Genomic DNA, 18,233 nt, shown 5'->3' with positions numbered 1-18,233 from the left:
CAGTTACAGTCAGCAAACCTTTTAACTTCCAGTGAACCAGACTCCCATCTGCAGTTGTGACTAGATAGAGTACAGCTAAAGTTCAAAAAAAAAATTTTTTAATTGAGTCGTGTCTGTAACAATTTTAGCTAACTCTTATCCTAAGCTTAAACCAATTCTCATATGGAAACACTTGAGTAAATGAGAGATTCCATGTATATTGAAAGCAGGTGCTTCCACACAGGTGGGGTTCCTGAGTTAATTAAGCAATTAACACCAGGGGTTGGAACCTGTTCAGGGAACAGAACAACATTTTTCAAGGAACAGAAATAGAACCTGGAACGAAAGTGATCCATACTGTTCCGGAACAGAACCGTTACTTTAAAAGCATGGGAACCGGTTAATGAAGTTCTTATACATTCCAGGCATTTTTTTCTAGTCCTACAACAAAAACTCTAAGCACCTATGCAAAACCCTCACTCTGTCAGGCCATTATTTTACTACCATGGCTATGCCCCCATTGGATGACAATGCCCACATCCACATGGCACGAGTGGTCACTAAATAATATGGTGAGCATGAAAACGATGTAAACCATATGCCATGGCTGTCTCACTCACCAGGTCTCAAGATTTTTTTCTGAAATGTTTTATGAGATTGGAAAACCTTTTAGGAGGAATCTAAGACCACTCCTCCACACATTATCTTTCCAGATCCTTGATACCCTTTGTTTGTGCTTATGGACTGCCCTCTAAGTCAAACCACATGTTTTCAATGGGGTTCAATTCCAGAGACAGATGGCCATTGCAAAATATTAATGTTGTGGTCAATTAGGCTAACCATTTATTTGTGGATTTTGATGAATGCTTGCTTGGGGTTATTATCTTGCTCGAAGATCTACTTGTGGCCAAGTGTCAGCATCCTCGCAGAGGCAAACCATTTTGGGCTAAAATGTCCTGGTACTTGGTAAAGTTTGTGATGTCGTTGACCTTAAAGGGCCCCAGGACCAGTGGAAGCTAAATTCCGCCATAACATCACAGATCCACTACCATATTTTACTGTAGGTATGAGGTATTTTTCTGCAGAAGCTTATGTTTTTCAACATCAAACCCACTGCTTTCAATACATGTATAAAATAATAATAAAAAATAAAAGTAAATTAGCAAAATGTTTGTTACAAGGTTTTCATCACAGCGACGATAAGCAGAAAATAATACCCATACCTACTGTAAAATATGGTGGTGAATCTTTGTTATGGGGCTATTTCACTCCCACTGGTACTGGGGCCCTTGTTAAGGTCAACAGCATCATGAACATCACCCAGGTAGGGGGCCATTTGGGGCATATGAATCAGTGAGAGGCCCTTCAATGTAGTCCCTAGTTGCAGTACCGGATTCACACAACAGAGGGCAGTGTTCAATGCAGCACATTACAACCCAGCATACATTACACAACACAATCCATTGTATTGTACAAGTGGGATTCCAGTGGCAGAAAAATGACGTTACATGTAGGAAGGCTGCACTATATTTGGAGTAAGGGGTGGAACACCCAGAACATAACCATGACGACAACAAATTCATCAAAATCCACAAAACTCTATCCATGTAATAGGATTCTGGTCAAAAATAATGCACTATATAGGGCACTATATAGGGCATACTATGACCTTGTCCAGCTTATGGTGGGGAAATGACTGATTGGCCCGAAATGGCTTCTAGAACATTGTGGGGTTAAGTTGTTTAATAAACATTGAACTGTTGCCAGGCAGATCAGATTTGCTGCTTGGTTCCAATCTGTGATAAAGTGGAACACTGGAGCGGCAGTTAGCCTGGGCTGGGGACAGTCAGACGTGGACAAGCACCTCTCCAGGCTAAGCCATTAGCAGTACCACAGAAAAACAACTCTCTACTTTGTCTGTCTGCCCTTGCTTATTACCCTATGTACTGGGCCATTTATTATAATGAAAACAGGGAGGTAAGTAGATGAAGTAGAGCTGACATTCATTTAATCTCTCTTGTGGACAGAACTGGTTGTCTTCATATCTTAACCAAACCTAGATTGCGTCCCAAATGGTGACCTATTCCTATTGGGCTATGGTCAAAGGTAGTGTGCTATGTAGGAAATATGGTTCCTGACGACTCATCCTCAATTGAACTCCTCTGCTCTATCGTTCACTACATACAGTCTGAAACTGCCACCCTAGAAGTTGTTTGTGGGACTTCAAAATGAGGGCCGTTCATCAGCGATTGGATCGTCTCTAACCAGTCAGAGTATCAAAGTTGATATCATGTAGGGCCGCCTTTTTCCCAACCCATTAGTTTTCTGGGGACCAATCAGAACGGTCAGAATGTGTTCGCATTCCAGAAAATCATCAGAGAGGGAGGCAAATCCAGACTCATCGTGCAAAAGAAACGATGAGATGAGGATGGGTAGCCAGACAAGGGAACATGGTGCCATTTTGGGGACACACCCTCAACAGCTTTCTCATCTGTCCTTCTCTTGGAAAACACTGTAGATTTCTACAACGGAATAGAGAGGCAGATCTCCCTACTGCGTGTACTGCGTGGAGGGAAAAATAACAGACACCGGCCAAACACACACATTTTCCAATACATTTATTGATCACTAACCCAAACAGGTCTATAATAGATTAAAAAAAGACTAAATATGTTACAACTTCCCCCGGTCTCCCCTTACTAATGGAACGTGTAACTTTAAAACAATTTCCCTCACTCTTCCCTACCCACGAATCAAGTTAATTCAGACAAGCATGACAGAGTTCAAGGATATTTTTCAATGAAAGTAAAGGTTAGTAACCAAAGCCAAAAATACTTTTTTACCAAAACCAAAATAAACAAACATAAGTATATACGTTTATACATGTAGATTTTTTCGTTAACGAGAACGGTAGAAGATGACCGTGGTACTACTTTAAGGAAGGAAGCCCTGTCACGGCTCAGTATAAGACCCAGATGCAGACACAGGAGACAGAGGGCAGAGAGACAGAGGTTTAATCCTAGACACATGAAAAGTGGGATGTATACGGAGGGTGCTGGGGCAACAGAAGACGAACAGCAGAGGGGCTAAGGATTTTAGAGATGAGGCAAGGGCCGATAAAACCTGGGGACCCTCACCTTGTCAGAATCCATCTGAATATTTCCTGCAGGGAGGAGACAGTGGAGCGATGGAATTCACATTTCTCTGCTTTCACAAAAAGCTGGTTCTCCAGGAAATGCTGGAGGACCTAGAGGACGTCCTCTTGAGCTGAACAGGGGGAGGGGTGGGGGGTGGGGGGTGTCTTCGTGGTCGATGAACACGAACAGGTTCAACATGTCATGGAGCATATCGTTGACCAGGGCCTGGAATACTGCGGGAGCGTTGGTCAGTCCAAATTGCAAACGTTACCAACTTTACCAAAAGTTTTGTCACAAAAACTGCTGCGTTGAATAGCAAATGTGCCTCCTCTGGTCTTTGCACGTGCTCTCTAGCCTACAGCTGGCAGATACAGTGCAGGTAGGCTAGTCTACATGACGAGGTTATTATGGATAAGAGCAAGAATAGTTTTATTTGTCAAATGGAATTTGTCTTGGAAAGAAAAGTCCTCATTAACCACATTTCCATCCACAGGTGTTATACCAGTAAAGTCATAGCGTTTTCATCCACAGGTGTTATGCCAGTAAAGTCATAGCATATTCATCCACAGGTGTTATACCAGTATAGTCATAGTGTATTCATCCACAGGTGTTATGGCAGTAAAGTCATAGCATATTCATCCACAGGTGTTATGCCAGTAAAGTCATAGTGTATTCATCCACAGGTGTTATGCCAGTAAAGTCATAGCGTTTTAAAAAAGTGATGGAAAGAGGAAGTTTTGATACAATTTTACAAATGACGACAGAAAAAGTGTTTTTCGACATGGTGGGATATTATTTTGTTGGTCAAATTAATTATGCAGGAAATGGCAGTTGAACCGCCTTTTTGCACAAATATTGATATGATAACCATCATACCAAAGTAAATTTGGAGTCACACGATGATATGGTGTGTGGTCCCCCCACTACGACCCAGAAAACCATGTTTATTAGGCTAAAATAAAACAAATTATGAAGGGAGACCCGGGAGAAAAGTAACATGGGGTGAAAGTAACACAGACAGAAGCATGTACCTAATGCAGAGGACGAGCTCCCTGAAAAAAAAAAACAGCCCAGTCCGATCATGTTTTGCTAAGTTATCAATAAAAAGTGGTTTTGAACTATAGAGTTGTGTTTAGTTGTTCAAGGTTCCTAACATATGTAATATTTTTTAACCCATCTAGTGACTAAATGACAGCATAGGTTTCAAGTATCATGCTAGCTATTCATGGGTGTTGTGGTGCATTGTGGAACTCTGGTCAAAGCATGACGTCCATGATCTTCCGGTCAGAAAGTCGGCGCTCTAGATAGAGGCCCGAATTCCCGAATTGAAATTCTGTGTTGGATGACCGTTGAAAACCATTTTCCCCAGTCAGGGATAGTTTTTTTTTTGTTGAGTTCCCAGTGAGTCGGTAGTTAGAGATTTCTGAGTTCCCAGTTCTTTTGAACTCGACATTAGCCTGGGAGAAGTTACAGGAGAGATGGGTGGGACGAAAGTAACACAATGTTAACGGAATAAAATTGGGTAAATGTTTTAACACAGGCCATTGTCTTCTCTAGTTGACACTGCTTTTACAATGCCAAATGTCAACAAGTGACTGAATGTTCGAAAATTCTATATGATATTATTAGAATTATGCCTTAATCAATTCACTTGATGAATCAGCTACTCACATAAGCTTTTATCGACAGGTTAGGGGTTATTAAAAATATATATTTTTATGATTCTGTGGGTTAGTTACCTTGTGTCAAGCCATGGAAATGTGATAAGCCTGATGAGTTTTCCGTTTGTGAAAATAATAAAAATGTTTATTCTACCAAGACACGAGGAGTGTGCATGAGAAGGACAGTTGGAGCGCACCTGATTGGCTTAGCATGAATAGTCATGGAAAATGGAAAGATATCCTACTACATTCCCATTAATGTGAGGTGAGAAAATGGTTAATATAGCTGTTATCTGATACATTTTAGTCTGATTCATATTCTGATTCATATTCTAAGGCAAATTGTTGTGTTTGCGCAACATTGCAATGTTGAAGCATGGTTCATTTTCATACATTTTTAACCTATAGCATGAATTACTGAACTCAATAGAAACATGAAATGATGGCTGATAGTACATTTGTTGAAAGTAACAAGCATTACTAAACAGAAATATGGAAATAAAACAGATATTGTGCACTTCTCGCCAGCTGTTACTTTCATCCCAAGGTTGGGTTTCTCCCGCCCCTTCGGCCAACGTACAGAATAATACGAAATGCTCTGAGACCAGGCTGCGTAATTTTGCTGAAATTCCGTTCTTGGTCCATTAGATTTTTTTGTCATTTATTCTAGAAACGAAATTAGTTGCTAATAGTAGAGGACATATACATTGTTTGTCATAAAATACGTTCTCTCTAGCGCTATCGATCTGTGAGTAATTAGGGGGAAAACGGCGTTAAAGTGTTCATCCCGGTTCTTTCCAATTTAACAGGGTGGTGAAGGCTACACCTTTCCAATAAATATCGAGGGTCTGATTCTAGTGACATGATGATCGATGCTTGACTGCCGTTTGACAACAAAAAATATTCTCAATCTTATCCATAATAATTTCATAAATGTAGACTACCCGCAAAGTATCTTCGAACAGTTGACTAGAGCGCACGTCCAAGGCCTAGAATTGCACTAGAATTGTGTTTAATTATTATTTCTATATTTTATTTTCTGTATGTATTTAGTATTTTCTTGTTTATACCTGTTTTGTGTTTTGTTTTGTTAGACATGTTTGATGTAGCGGTGTAAAGTTGATAATTTTGTATTATACATTTTTTAAAAACGTTTAAAAAAATATTACAATTAATTAATACAAAAAAGTCAGTTTGGTGGAAACACCACTGATGGGGAAAATGCAAATGATTTTTTTATTCGGATTTTAGACTATTTGTATGAAAATCTGTCAGAAATTGGATGGGAACAGAAGCTAGTGTCTGACATGGAGTCAAGACCGAGTAAAAACTTATCCAACGTCGAGACCAACACACTGTAGACCGGTCTGGAATAATGCAACACTGGTGTGTTGTTGCATGGCAGAACTAGTCATGCATGGCAGAACTAGCTAAGGGGTCTAGTCAATCAATATATTTAGCAAGGATAGTTCACTCAGTGACCAGGGCCCATAGGCTGCACCGTTCGGGACGCTCTGAGTGATCCAGTGGTCTCCATTTGCCAGCACACACAGACAATACAATATGTCATGGTATTGTTGGGTTAATTACACTTCATAACAGAATGCTTTGGCACATATCGATATCATCACACAGACGCCAAGGAAACTGAACAGTTGCCATGACTGGTCCATGAAATTTGAAACCCATTCTCTGTAAAATAATGATCAATAAAGTTTTATTCATGTGAATTAAAATCCATAAAAAGTGCAAATTCAACCCCGAAATGTGCCGACAATTCCAACTAATACACCAAGCTCATTTACTAAAATAAAATAATTAGTACACAATCATATTTCATAAATTAATGTATAAAACTACAAATAAAATACATCAATACTGCACTATCATCCCATGGTATTAGATGTAGCCTAGCAACTGAATTACTTACATTTTATACCGGGCCATTTTCTTTATACGGTTACTGTACTTTTACAAATGTATAGCAATACTGTAGTACTTATATTCTATAATCAAGGCAAATATATTAAAATGACAACCAAGGAAAGGTAACATGTTGTTAGGAAGACAGGTGAGCCTGTCACTTTGGACTAAAACAACAAACAGAAATTAGAATCATAGTTAGCTGACATCTAATTCTGAAAAAGTGATACTACATCTGGACTCAATACTCAGGTATTCACCATTTTCCCCAGAAATTCTGGCTAAAGGATTCTGGATTTCTTGCTTCAGAATTCAGGAATCTTCAAACTGGGATTTCTGGAAAACCTGGGAATTTGGGGGAAATGACCAGAATTGAAACCCCAATGGCACCTCATATGGTAGTAGCATTTACTGACAGACACTATCATAATACTGTCCGCTTGAAGCACTCAAAATGTTTTAATCTCCGTGGCGAAATTGGATATGGTGACAAGTTTGGTGGTCATGGGTACATTTAGACAAGATTAGACCAATCATTAATATTCCCCTTAATACTTGTTGAGTTCATTAATGCAGGCTGTGGTAAAATTGCTTAATGCTGTGATGGAGAACAACGTGCCACTCACTCCAGCTTTCTGGTATTTGGTCAATTATCTCATGTTACAAAGTTTAAGGAATGATTTAGAGAGTGGTTCAATTACGACTGAAGTTCCAAACATAAATACAGTCCTAAGAAACAAATGTGTTTTTCCATGTTAGATCAGATACTATATCAACTGAAACACGACCACATGGGGCTCCTGAGTGGCGCAGCGGTCTAAGGCACTGCATCTCAGTGCTAGAGGCATCACTAGAGACCCTGGTTCGATTCCAGGCTGTATCACAGCCGGCCATGATTGGGAGTCCCATAAGGGCGGCGTGCAATTGGCCTAGCTTCGTCCGTGTTAGGGGTAGGCCGTCAATGTAAATAAGAATTTGTTCTTTAACTGACTTGCCAGGTTAAATACATCTCCTCTTGAGCATTGAGATAATACACGTGAAAGTCTACACTGAATCAGCCCAGGTCTTCTGTTAACAGATCCAAAATAAAGCTATTTTATAGTCTGATGACAACCAAAGAAGTGTCTAGTTGTAACCAGATAATGATGAGACAATAATTCACCCATAGTGCAGTAAGACACGAGGGCAATGTCAACCAAACCATTAGCATGTTGTAATTCTAGGAGTGTTGGATTGTTACCAAGCAATATCTTAAAATAAGTCAAATCATAAAACTGCATCAATATGCTGATAGGTTAAAACTACTAAATAACTATTCTCTAGTCTTCCACTTACTCATCCTAGAGATTAGATTTTCATTTAATACATTTTGAAAAGCAAAGGCAATTCAATGAAAACCTTTAATAACTTTTCCTCAGTGCTTCCTAACTGATCAGGTGCTAATTTGCATACTACCATTGCACAAATCTAAAAGGGTAGAGCGTATACCTCCTCTGAAAAACAACCAGAGTACAGTAGTTGAGAAACAAGAGATGGTTCTAAAAACTCTGACGTCACAAACAAGAGCTTTGTAGAGGGACCTAGATACTGATGATGTCATAGTGTATTTCCTGTCTTCAGGCTCATGCAGAGCTTTCGCCTCCCGTCATCGTTTTTGCAGAGTGGTTCCCAGTTCAGTTGTCTCCCCAGACTAGTGACACTAGGCTGCCTTAGTGGTGTCACTTTCAACCGGAGGACGGGCTCACTGTAATGGATGGAACGGAATTTATGGTTTCCATGTGTTTGATACCATTCCATTCACTCCACTCCAGCCATTATTATGAGATGTCCTCCCCTCACCAGCCTCCTCTGTACTGCAGGGTTGAGAGCAACATGTACCTCTTTAAATAAAATAGTAGCCAGGTCCCAGCCAGGCATTAGCTTGGCCTTAACCAATCAGAATGGTCATCTGGCTCCGGTGCGCTTGACAACGATAGTGCCAGCCACCATGTCATACACAGTCCTGTTGTGTTGGAAGAAGAAGACCGTGATGAAGGCTGGGAACAAGAAGGCAATGGAGAAGTTTTTGTTCATGGCTCGGACTGTCGATCTGAAGAAGGACACAGGGACAATACGTGTGAAAGTCACGGAGATGATAGAAACAACAGACGAGCAGAACATCAAGGGACTTCATCTAATGGCCAGATTGTCATGTTTCCCCTCATCACCACTTCAAAAATCAAGTGTCAAATAACCAAATGAGCTGGTTTATTATTTCACAACACGTGGATGGAGGGTTGGTGTTGGTGTGATCCACTACTTACGCAGAGAGAGTGACATTAGTGGCAGGCACCACGAGGACCCGGTTGGGTTGAACCAGGATGGAGGAATCACAGCTGATCACTCTGAGACCAATGAGAAACTTCCCTGGAGTGGCACCCCCTGCTCCCCAGATACACACAATCTGACAGGAGACAATCAATCAATAAAACCGTACTATCAAGAGGGAACTTGTATTTGCAGACAGAGAGGAGAAACATGATAAAATACACCAAATCCATATCAAAGACTTAAACTATCACACTGCAACGTCAGGACAAACACAGAAACATCATCCCTCTGCAACGTCAGGACAAACACAGAAACATCATCCCTCTGCAACGTCAGGACAAACACAGAAACATCATCCCTCTGCAACGTCAGGACAAACACAGAAACATCATCCCTCTGCAACGTCAGGACAAAGACAGAAACATCATCCCTCTGCAACGTCAGGACAAACACAGAAACATCATCCCTCTGCAACGTCAGGACAAAGACAGAAACATCATCCCTCTGCAACGTCAGGACAAAGACAGAAACATCAGGACAAAGACAGAAACATCATCCCTCTGCAACGTCAGGACAAAGACAGAAACATCATCCCTCTGCAACGTCAGGACAAACACAGAAACATCATCCCACTGCAACGTCAGGACAAACACAGAAACATCATCCCTCTGCAACGTCAGGACAAAGACAGAAACATCATCCCTCTGCAACGTCAGGACAAAGACAGAAACATCAGGACAAAGACAGAAACATCATCCCTCTGCAACGTCAGGACAAACACAGAAACATCATCCCTCTGCAACGTCAGGACAAACACAGAAACATCATCCCTCTGCAACGTCAGGACAAAGACAGAAACATCATCCCTCTGCAACGTCAGGACAAAGACAGAAACATCATCCCTCTGCAACGTCAGGACAAACACAGAAACATCATCCCTCTGCAACGTCAGGACAAACACAGAAACATCATCCCTCTGCAACGTCAGGACAAAGACAGAAACATCATCCCTCTGCAACGTCAGGACAAACACAGAAACATCATCCCTCTGCAACGTCAGGACAAACACAGAAACATCATCCCACTGCAACGTCAGGACAAAGACAGAAACATCATCCCACTGTAACGTCAGGACAAAGACAGAAACATCATCCCTCTGCAACGTCAGGACAAAGACAGAAACATCATCCCACTGCAACGTCAGGACAAACACAGAAACATCATCCCTCTGCAACGTCAGGACAAACACAGAAACATCATCCCTCTGCAACGTCAGGACAAAGACAGAAACATCATCCCACTGCAACGTCAGGACAAAGACAGAAACATCAGGACAAAGACAGAAACATCAGGACAAAGACAGAAATGTCAGGACAAAGACAGAAATATCATCCCACTGCAACATCAGGACAAAGACAGAAACATCATCCCTCTGCAAAGTCAGGACAAAGACAGAAACATCATCCCTCTGCAAAGTCAGGACAAAGACAGAAACATCATCCCACTGCAACGTCCGGACAAAGACAGAAACGTCAGGACAAAGACAGAAACGTCAGGACAAAGACAGAAACATCAGGACAAAGACAGAAACATCAGGACAAAGACAGAAACATCAGGACAAAGACAGAAACATCATCCCACTGCAACGTCCGGACAAAGACAGAAACATCATCCCACTGCAACGTCCGGACAAAGACAGAAACATCATCCCACTGCAACGTCCGGACAAAGACAGAAACATCATCCCACTGCAACGTCAGGACAAAGACAGAAACATCATCCCACTGCAACGTCAGGACAAAGACAGAAACATCATCCCACTGCAACGTCAGGACAAAGACAGAAACATCAGGACAAAGACAGAAACATCAGGACAAAGACAGAAATGTCAGGACAAAGACAGAAACATCATCCCACTGCAACATCAGGACAAAGACAGAAACATCATCCCTCTGCAAAGTCAGGACAAAGACAGAAACATCATCCCTCTGCAAAGTCAGGACAAAGACAGAAACATCATCCCACTGCAACGTCCGGACAAAGACAGAAACGTCAGGACAAAGACAGAAACGTCAGGACAAAGACAGAAACATCAGGACAAAGACAGAAACATCATCCCACTGCAACGTCCGGACAAAGACAGAAACATCATCCCACTGCAACGTCCGGACAAAGACAGAAACATCATCCCACTGCAACGTCCGGACAAAGACAGAAACATCATCCCACTGCAACGTCCGGACAAAGACAGAAACATCATCCCACTGCAACGTCAGGACAAAGACAGAAACATCATCCCACTGCAACGTCAGGACAAAGACAGAAACATCATCCCACTGCAACGTCAGGACAAAGACAGAAACATCATCCCACTGCAACGTCAGGACAAAGACAGAAACATCATCCCACTGCAACGTCAGGACAAAGACAGAAACATCATCCCACTGCAACGTCAGGACAAAGACAGAAACATCATCCCACTGCAACGTCAGGACAAAGACAGAAACATCATCCCACTGCAACGTCAGGACAAAGACAGAAACATCATCCCACTGCAACGTCAGGACAAAGACAGAAACATCATCCCACTGCAACGTCAGGACAAAGACAGAAACATCATCCCACTGCAACGTCAGGACAAAGACAGAAACATCATCCCACTGCAACGTCAGGACAAAGACAGAAACATCATCCCACTGCAACGTCAGGACAAAGACAGAAACATCATCCCTCTGCAACGTCAGGACAAAGACAGAAACATCATCCCACTGCAACGTCAGGACAAAGACAGAAACATCATCCCACTGCAACGTCAGGATAAAGACAGAAACATCATCCCACTGCAACATCAGAACAAAGACAGAAACATCATCCCACAGCAACGTCAGAACAAAGACAGAAACATCAGGACAAAGACAGAAACATCATCCCACTGCAACGTCAGGACAAAGACAGAAACATCATCCCACTGCAACGTCAGGACAAAGACAGAAACATCATCCCACTGCAACGTCAGGACAAAGACAGAAACATCATCCCACTGCAACGTCAGGACAAAGACAGAAACATCATCCCACTGCAACGTCAGGACAAAGACAGAAACATCATCCCTCTGCAACGTCAGGACAAAGACAGAAACATCATCCCACTGCAACGTCAGGACAAAGACAGAAACATCATCCCACTGCAACGTCAGGATAAAGACAGAAACATCATCCCACTGCAACGTCAGAACAAAGACAGAAACATCATCCCACAGCAACGTCAGAACAAAGACAGAAACATCAGGACAAAGACAGAAACATCATCCCACTGCAACGTCAGAACAAAGACAGAAACATCATCCCACTGCAACGTCAGAACAAAGACAGTCAAGGGTCATTTCACAGCCCAGAGACATTTAAAGCAGAAAATCAAAACATTGTATGTGATTTCTGTTCACAGTAGCAGTTTGATTTGTCACCTGACCTCATAGAAACAGACTAATATCCGGTAGACCAGGGCGACCAGCATCATCTTCTGGAGTTCTTCCATGGACGTGTCTTCATCTATTTCCTCCACAATGAAATGCATGGCGAACTTGGAAATGTCCCTGAAACAAGAATACAAATGATTCTTCAATCATGACTATATACAGTAGTTATGCATGCTACAAATGATTCTTCAATTATGACTATACACAGTAGTTATGCATGCTACAAATGATTCTTCAATCATGACTATACACAGTAGTTATGCATGCTACAAATGATTCTTCAATCATTAATACATAAATCAAATCAAATCAAATTTTATTTGTCACATACACATGGTTAGCAGATGTTAATGCGAGTGTAGCGAAATGCTTGTGCTTCTAGTTCCGACAATGCAGTAATAACCAACAAGTAATCTAACTAACAATTCCAAAACTACTGTCTTATACACAGTGTAAGGGGATAAAGAATATGTACATAAGGATATATGAATGAGTGATGGTACAGAGCAGCATTGGCAAGATACAGTAGATGATATCGAGTACAGTATAATATATACAGTAGTTATGCATGCTACAAATGATTCTTCAATCATTAATACATACAGTAGTTATGCATGCTACAAATGATTCTTCAATCATGACTATACACAGTAGTTATGCATGCTACAAATGATTCTTCAACCATGACTATATTTTATTTATTTATCCGTTATTTTACCAGGTAAGTTGACTGAGAACACGTTCTATACAGTAGTTATGCATGCTACAAATTATTCTTCAATCATGACTATATATTCACAGTAGAGGTCGACCGATTATGACTTTTCAACGCCGATACCGATTATTGTAGGACAAAAAAAGCAGATACCGAAAATGTATTTGTAAAATGACAATTACAACAATACTGAATGAACGCTTATTTTAACTTAATATAACGCATCAATAAAATCAATTTAGCCTCAAATAAATAATGACACATGTTCAATTTGGTTTAATTAATGCAAAAACAAAGTGTTGGAGAAGAAAGTAAAAGTGCAATATGTGCCATGTAAGAAAGCTAACGTTTCAGTTCCTTGCTCAGAACATGAGAACATATGAAAGCTGGTGGTTCCTTTTAACATGAGTCTTCAATAGTTTTAGGTTGTAGTTATTATAGGATTTATAGGACTATTTCTCTCTATACCATTTGTATTTCATATACCTGACTATTGGATGTTCTTATAGGCACTTTAGTATTGCCAGTGTAACAGTATAGCTTCCGTACCTCTCCTCGCTCCTACCTGGGCTCGAACCAGGAACACAACGACCAGCCACCCTCAAAGCAGCGTTACCCATGCAGAGCAAGGGGAACAACTACTCCAAGTCTCAGAGCGAGTGACGTTTGAAACGCTATTAGTGCGCACCCCGCTAACTAGCTAGCCATTTCACATCACATCGTTACACCAGCCTAATCTCGGGAGTTGATAGGCTTGGAGACAAACAGCAGAGCTGCTGGCAAAACGCACAAAAGTGCTGTTTGAATTAATGCTTATGAGCCTGCTGGTGCCTACCATCGCGCAGACTGCTGTATCAAATCATAGACTTAATTATAACATAATAACACACAGAAATACGAGCCGTAGGTCATCAATAATATGGTCGAATCCGGAAACTATCCTCTCGAAAACAAGACGTTTATTCTTTCAGTGAAATACGGAACCGTTCCGTATTTTATCTAACGGGTGGCATCCATATGTCTAAATAGTCCTGTTACATTTATGAGGTTTCTGTGTTATGCACTATAGCCCATTACCATATATATGATTTAATATTATCTGCTGTTGGCTTGTGTGGATGTATGTATGTGTTGTGCAACATAGCTGACTTGAAACATTGTTAAAAGTTTCAAGGCCATGGGCCTTTCTCATGATGGGAAAATACAGAAGACAGGAACTGTGCAATGAGTTGGGGGGGGGCACATTCAGAGCGTGGGGTTGCAGAACAAGCGGTCTTTTGTTAGATAACAGGAGCCAGGTGTGAGATAACGGTATCGAGCATGAGCGCATGGATGTTCTTCACAGCAACAGTTACATCTATCAACAGAAGCGCCAAGAGGCGGGGACCCGCCTGAGCGCCTGCAATAGGCTGAGCAAGTTTAAACCACGCCCAGTCTTTACTCTGACAGGCCGGCTCGGAAGCCGGAACTACTACTGTCATCAGGGTATATTATAATATCTTTGTCAGGAACAAGTCAGTTCTCTGTTCTGCCCTGCGTGGTATTACAGTGAGCCCGTATATATGAAAGTTGCATTTACCACTTATTGCTTAGCTAATAAAAAATACATAGCATACAATCGGTGACTCATTGTTATATTTATCCTGATACCAGATTCGAATTGACGCAACCTTCGATGTTATGTTATAATTACGTAAAATTCTGGCAAATTAGTTCGCAATGAGCCAGGCGGCCCAAACTATTGCATATACCCTGACTCTGAGTGCAATGAACGCAAGAGAAGTGACAATTTCACCTGGTTAATATTGCCTTCTAACCTGGATTTATTTTAGCTAAATATGCAGTTTTAAATATATACTTCTGTGTATTGATTTTAAGAAAGGCATTGGTGTTTATGGTTAGGTACATGTTGGAGCAACGACAGTCCTTTTTCGCGAATGCACTGCAACGCAGGACACGCTAGATAAACTAGTAATATCATCAACCATGTGTAGTTATAACTAGTGATTATGATTGATTAAGTTTAATGCTACCTAGCAACTTATCTTGGCTTCTTACTGCGTTTGCGTAACAGGCGGGCTCCTCGTGAGGCAGGTGGTTAGAGTGTTGGACTAGTTAACCGTAAGGTTGCAAGACTGAATCCCTGAGCTGACAAGGTAAAAATCTGTCGTTCTGCCCCTGAACAAGGCAGTTAACCCACCGTTCCTAGGCCGTCATTGAAAATAAGAATGTGTTCTTAACTGACTTGCCTAGTTAAATAAAGATTAAATAAAGGTGTAAAAAAATATATATTATTTTTTTTTACATAAAAAAAATAAATAAATCCAAATTGACCGATTTCTGATTGTTATGAAAACTTGAAAAAGGGCCATTCAGATTAATCGGTCGACCTCTAATTCACAGTAGTTATGTATGCATTGGACTAATCTTCACCAACACCCATGGAGTGCGAAACAAATCAATTTCTAGGATATTTAAATAAAATACTATTCCCTGTAGTGCACTACTTTTGATCAGAGGCCCAATAGAGGGGACCCCATAGAGGGGGGCCCCATAGAGGGGGACCCATAGAGGGGGACCCATAGTGCTCTGGTCTAAAGGAATGCACTATAGGGAATAAAAGAACAGAAACATTTGTATTATACTAAACTCACTTCATCCCACTCAGATGCATGATGCTGAGAATAATAGTTGCTTTGATGAAGAACAGAATGAAGAAATCCACCATTTCAGCCATGAACCTTTGAAGAGGAGAGGGAATACTGTATTCTCGACCTGCAAACACATACAAAATATTTACATTTGAGTCATTTAGCAGACGCCAGGGGTCACCAAACTCTTTCCTTTCGGGGCCCCCCTTCCAGCGTTGGGGAACATCCCAGGCCACCCCTGTGCGTGCACGCACCATGTCTATTTCTATGGGCACAGGCAATGTTCACGACACACACTGTTCACACTCCTCGTTGGTGGAGAGAATTTTGCAGGTTTAAAGCTTATTTCCTGCAATTCTACACATTTTGTCATGTGGTGCAAGAAAATGCTGCAGTTTTAAAGGACATTTTCTTGGAATTCTATACATTTTACCATGTCTAATGTGAATTCATGTGATTTTTGAGTGACCAAAAAAATGACAACAATATCTATGGGTCTCCCCATAGATTTGGGAACCTCCGATTTAGCAGATGCTTTTATCCAGAGCATCTTAAAGTCGTGAGTAAATATATTTTCATATTGATTTTCTGTACTGGTCTCCCATGGGGATCGAACCCACAACCCTGGTGTTGCAAGCACCGTGCTCTACCAAATGAGCCACAGATGTCGCCAACACATTCATTGACGACGGTTATTGTCCTTCAAGAGGAAATTCCTTGTTTCAAAAATGTTAATATGCCTAGGTTGGGGGGTCTTTAGCAACCCAGGCCTATAGCAGATGAGCCTACGGTGTTTACTTTAGCAGACAACAGAGGGCACTATTTTCATAATTCATCACTGTAACAGGCCTGTTGTCATGTTGCTTTATCTCAAACAGTTATTTAGCTATATAACCAACGTTATCATATTAGACACATTAAACAAATACAATAATAACAACACCTGTGTCTCTGATAGCTACCTGGCCGTTGTGCATTGCCGTTCTGTTGTGGTTGTTGTTGCGCTGGTACTGAAGTGGACACAGCACCACTCCCAGCCGTTTCCCCAGGCGGAATCCCAGCCGCGGGGATGGCGGTTGGATACGTCGATAAGGGGAGTCCAAATGGATTATTGTACCAGTTCTGGGCATCAAAATTAGGGAAATCCGCTGGCCAGACGGGTGCAGTGAGTGGTTGCATTGGTTGCGGTGCAAAATACGGAGAAGCAGACACTGCCAGCCAACTTTGCCAGTTCACATATGCCGTGTAGTACTGCCACATCCACCCCTGCAACTTTTCACAGTACTCCGAGGTTGTACGTGTTTCGACAGTGCCCTTTCCACTTTCCGAAGTGTCTTGATGACGTAATTTTGGCATATTTTCGCCGATATCTAGCTTCTCTCTAATATTAAAAGACATGTTTTTCTTATCGACTTGTCTGTTTGTGTTCTCCACATCAGCCATGTTTAACGTCGACGTCACATCCGGAAGGATGTTTCCATTTCCGTGAAGAAAATATACGATTTCTGGAATAACATAATTACTGTGATAATAATTGCAAATATTTTGCGAGTAAGCTGCATTCAAAGAGGTAAACAATATCGATGATAAAACAATCACTCACAGCAACATCTCATAAAATAAATAGTTTCGTCATCCTATTCCCAGTCTGGCCGAAATGAACACCGTGCACTTCTACATACCACTAGGGCGCAGCACTGCTTCCCTTATAGTGAAAGACGCAGAGCATTGGAAATACACTGACTAGCCTTCTGTACCAGATAGTATTATTGACTATTCTTCTCTCCAATCACAATGAATTCGACTATGGTCTTTAGTTCCAAACCCATCACTAATAGCCATATTATTTTCACCTATCCTGTTTTCAGATCATTTCCAAAGAATGACCAGAGAGAGAGAGGAGATCTTTGTTCCATTAAGGCCTGGTATATCCTTGAAATGACTTACATCTCACACCTTCAATGGATGACTGGAGGTGCAGTGTGCACAACCTTGTCCTGCAAATCTGCCACTGTCTGTATATTTTATATAGCAATAGTAGGCTATTTAACCACTCTGTGTTTTTTTGCACTTTGAGAATTGTGAAATTGGATGCATCTGATATGCCCTCTATGTCCACCGCTACTGCTGCTTTTCTTAACGTTTTACAGCAAGCAAACAGTTAATAAGTTCAATTACATTACAGCCTTCATCTCAGAATTCCTTAGCCAACTCATTTCCAAGAACTTGCCAATCGGTTCTTTGATGCCTCAAAATAAAATAAATATGTTCAAAGGACCCCTGCCACTACCACAGAGTCTAAAGAAAAATCTGAGGCACAAGGCCATTTTCAAAGAACTGCCCTAAGTCAGCTTAACCTAAACAACAATGTGGTTATTCAGC

At 41.2% G+C, this 18,233-nt stretch overlaps 1 protein-coding gene across 1 annotated transcript; it reads right to left on the bottom strand.

Annotated features, from left to right (window-relative positions):
- Positions 1–6,472: 6,472 nt before the first annotated feature.
- LOC109882591 (protein FAM8A1-like) lies at positions 6,473–17,340 on the bottom strand. Its single transcript, XM_031820848.1, has 5 exons — positions 16,814–17,340; positions 15,855–15,975; positions 12,479–12,602; positions 9,004–9,143; positions 6,473–8,789 (listed from the first exon to the last, which is right to left on the bottom strand). Exons 1-5 carry the CDS (start codon positions 17,292–17,294, stop codon positions 8,645–8,647), a joined length of 1,011 nt encoding a protein of 336 aa, XP_031676708.1. The 5' UTR covers positions 17,295–17,340; the 3' UTR covers positions 6,473–8,644.
- Between the last annotated feature and the right edge of the window lie 893 nt (positions 17,341–18,233).

Source organism: Oncorhynchus kisutch, unplaced genomic scaffold (genome assembly GCF_002021735.2).
Source record: "Oncorhynchus kisutch isolate 150728-3 unplaced genomic scaffold, Okis_V2 scaffold3711, whole genome shotgun sequence".
NCBI lineage: Eukaryota > Metazoa > Chordata > Actinopteri > Salmoniformes > Salmonidae > Oncorhynchus > Oncorhynchus kisutch.
Note: the sequence above shows the minus strand (reverse complement) of the source record. Positions and strands in the feature narration are given on the sequence as shown.

Excerpts from the sequence above, each read along its gene's own strand:
- LOC109882591 (XM_031820848.1), bottom strand. The coding sequence starts at position 17,294 with ATGGCTGATGTGGAGAACACAAACAGACAAGTCGATAAGAAAAACATG. Across the intron at positions 12,603-15,854 it reads ATGCATCTGAGTGGGATGAA|GGACATTTCCAAGTTCGCCA; the intron begins GTGAGTTTAGTA and ends TTCTTGTTTCAG. Across the intron at positions 8,790-9,003 it reads ACTAATGTCACTCTCTCTGC|ATCGACAGTCCGAGCCATGA; the intron begins GTAAGTAGTGGA and ends GTCCTTCTTCAG.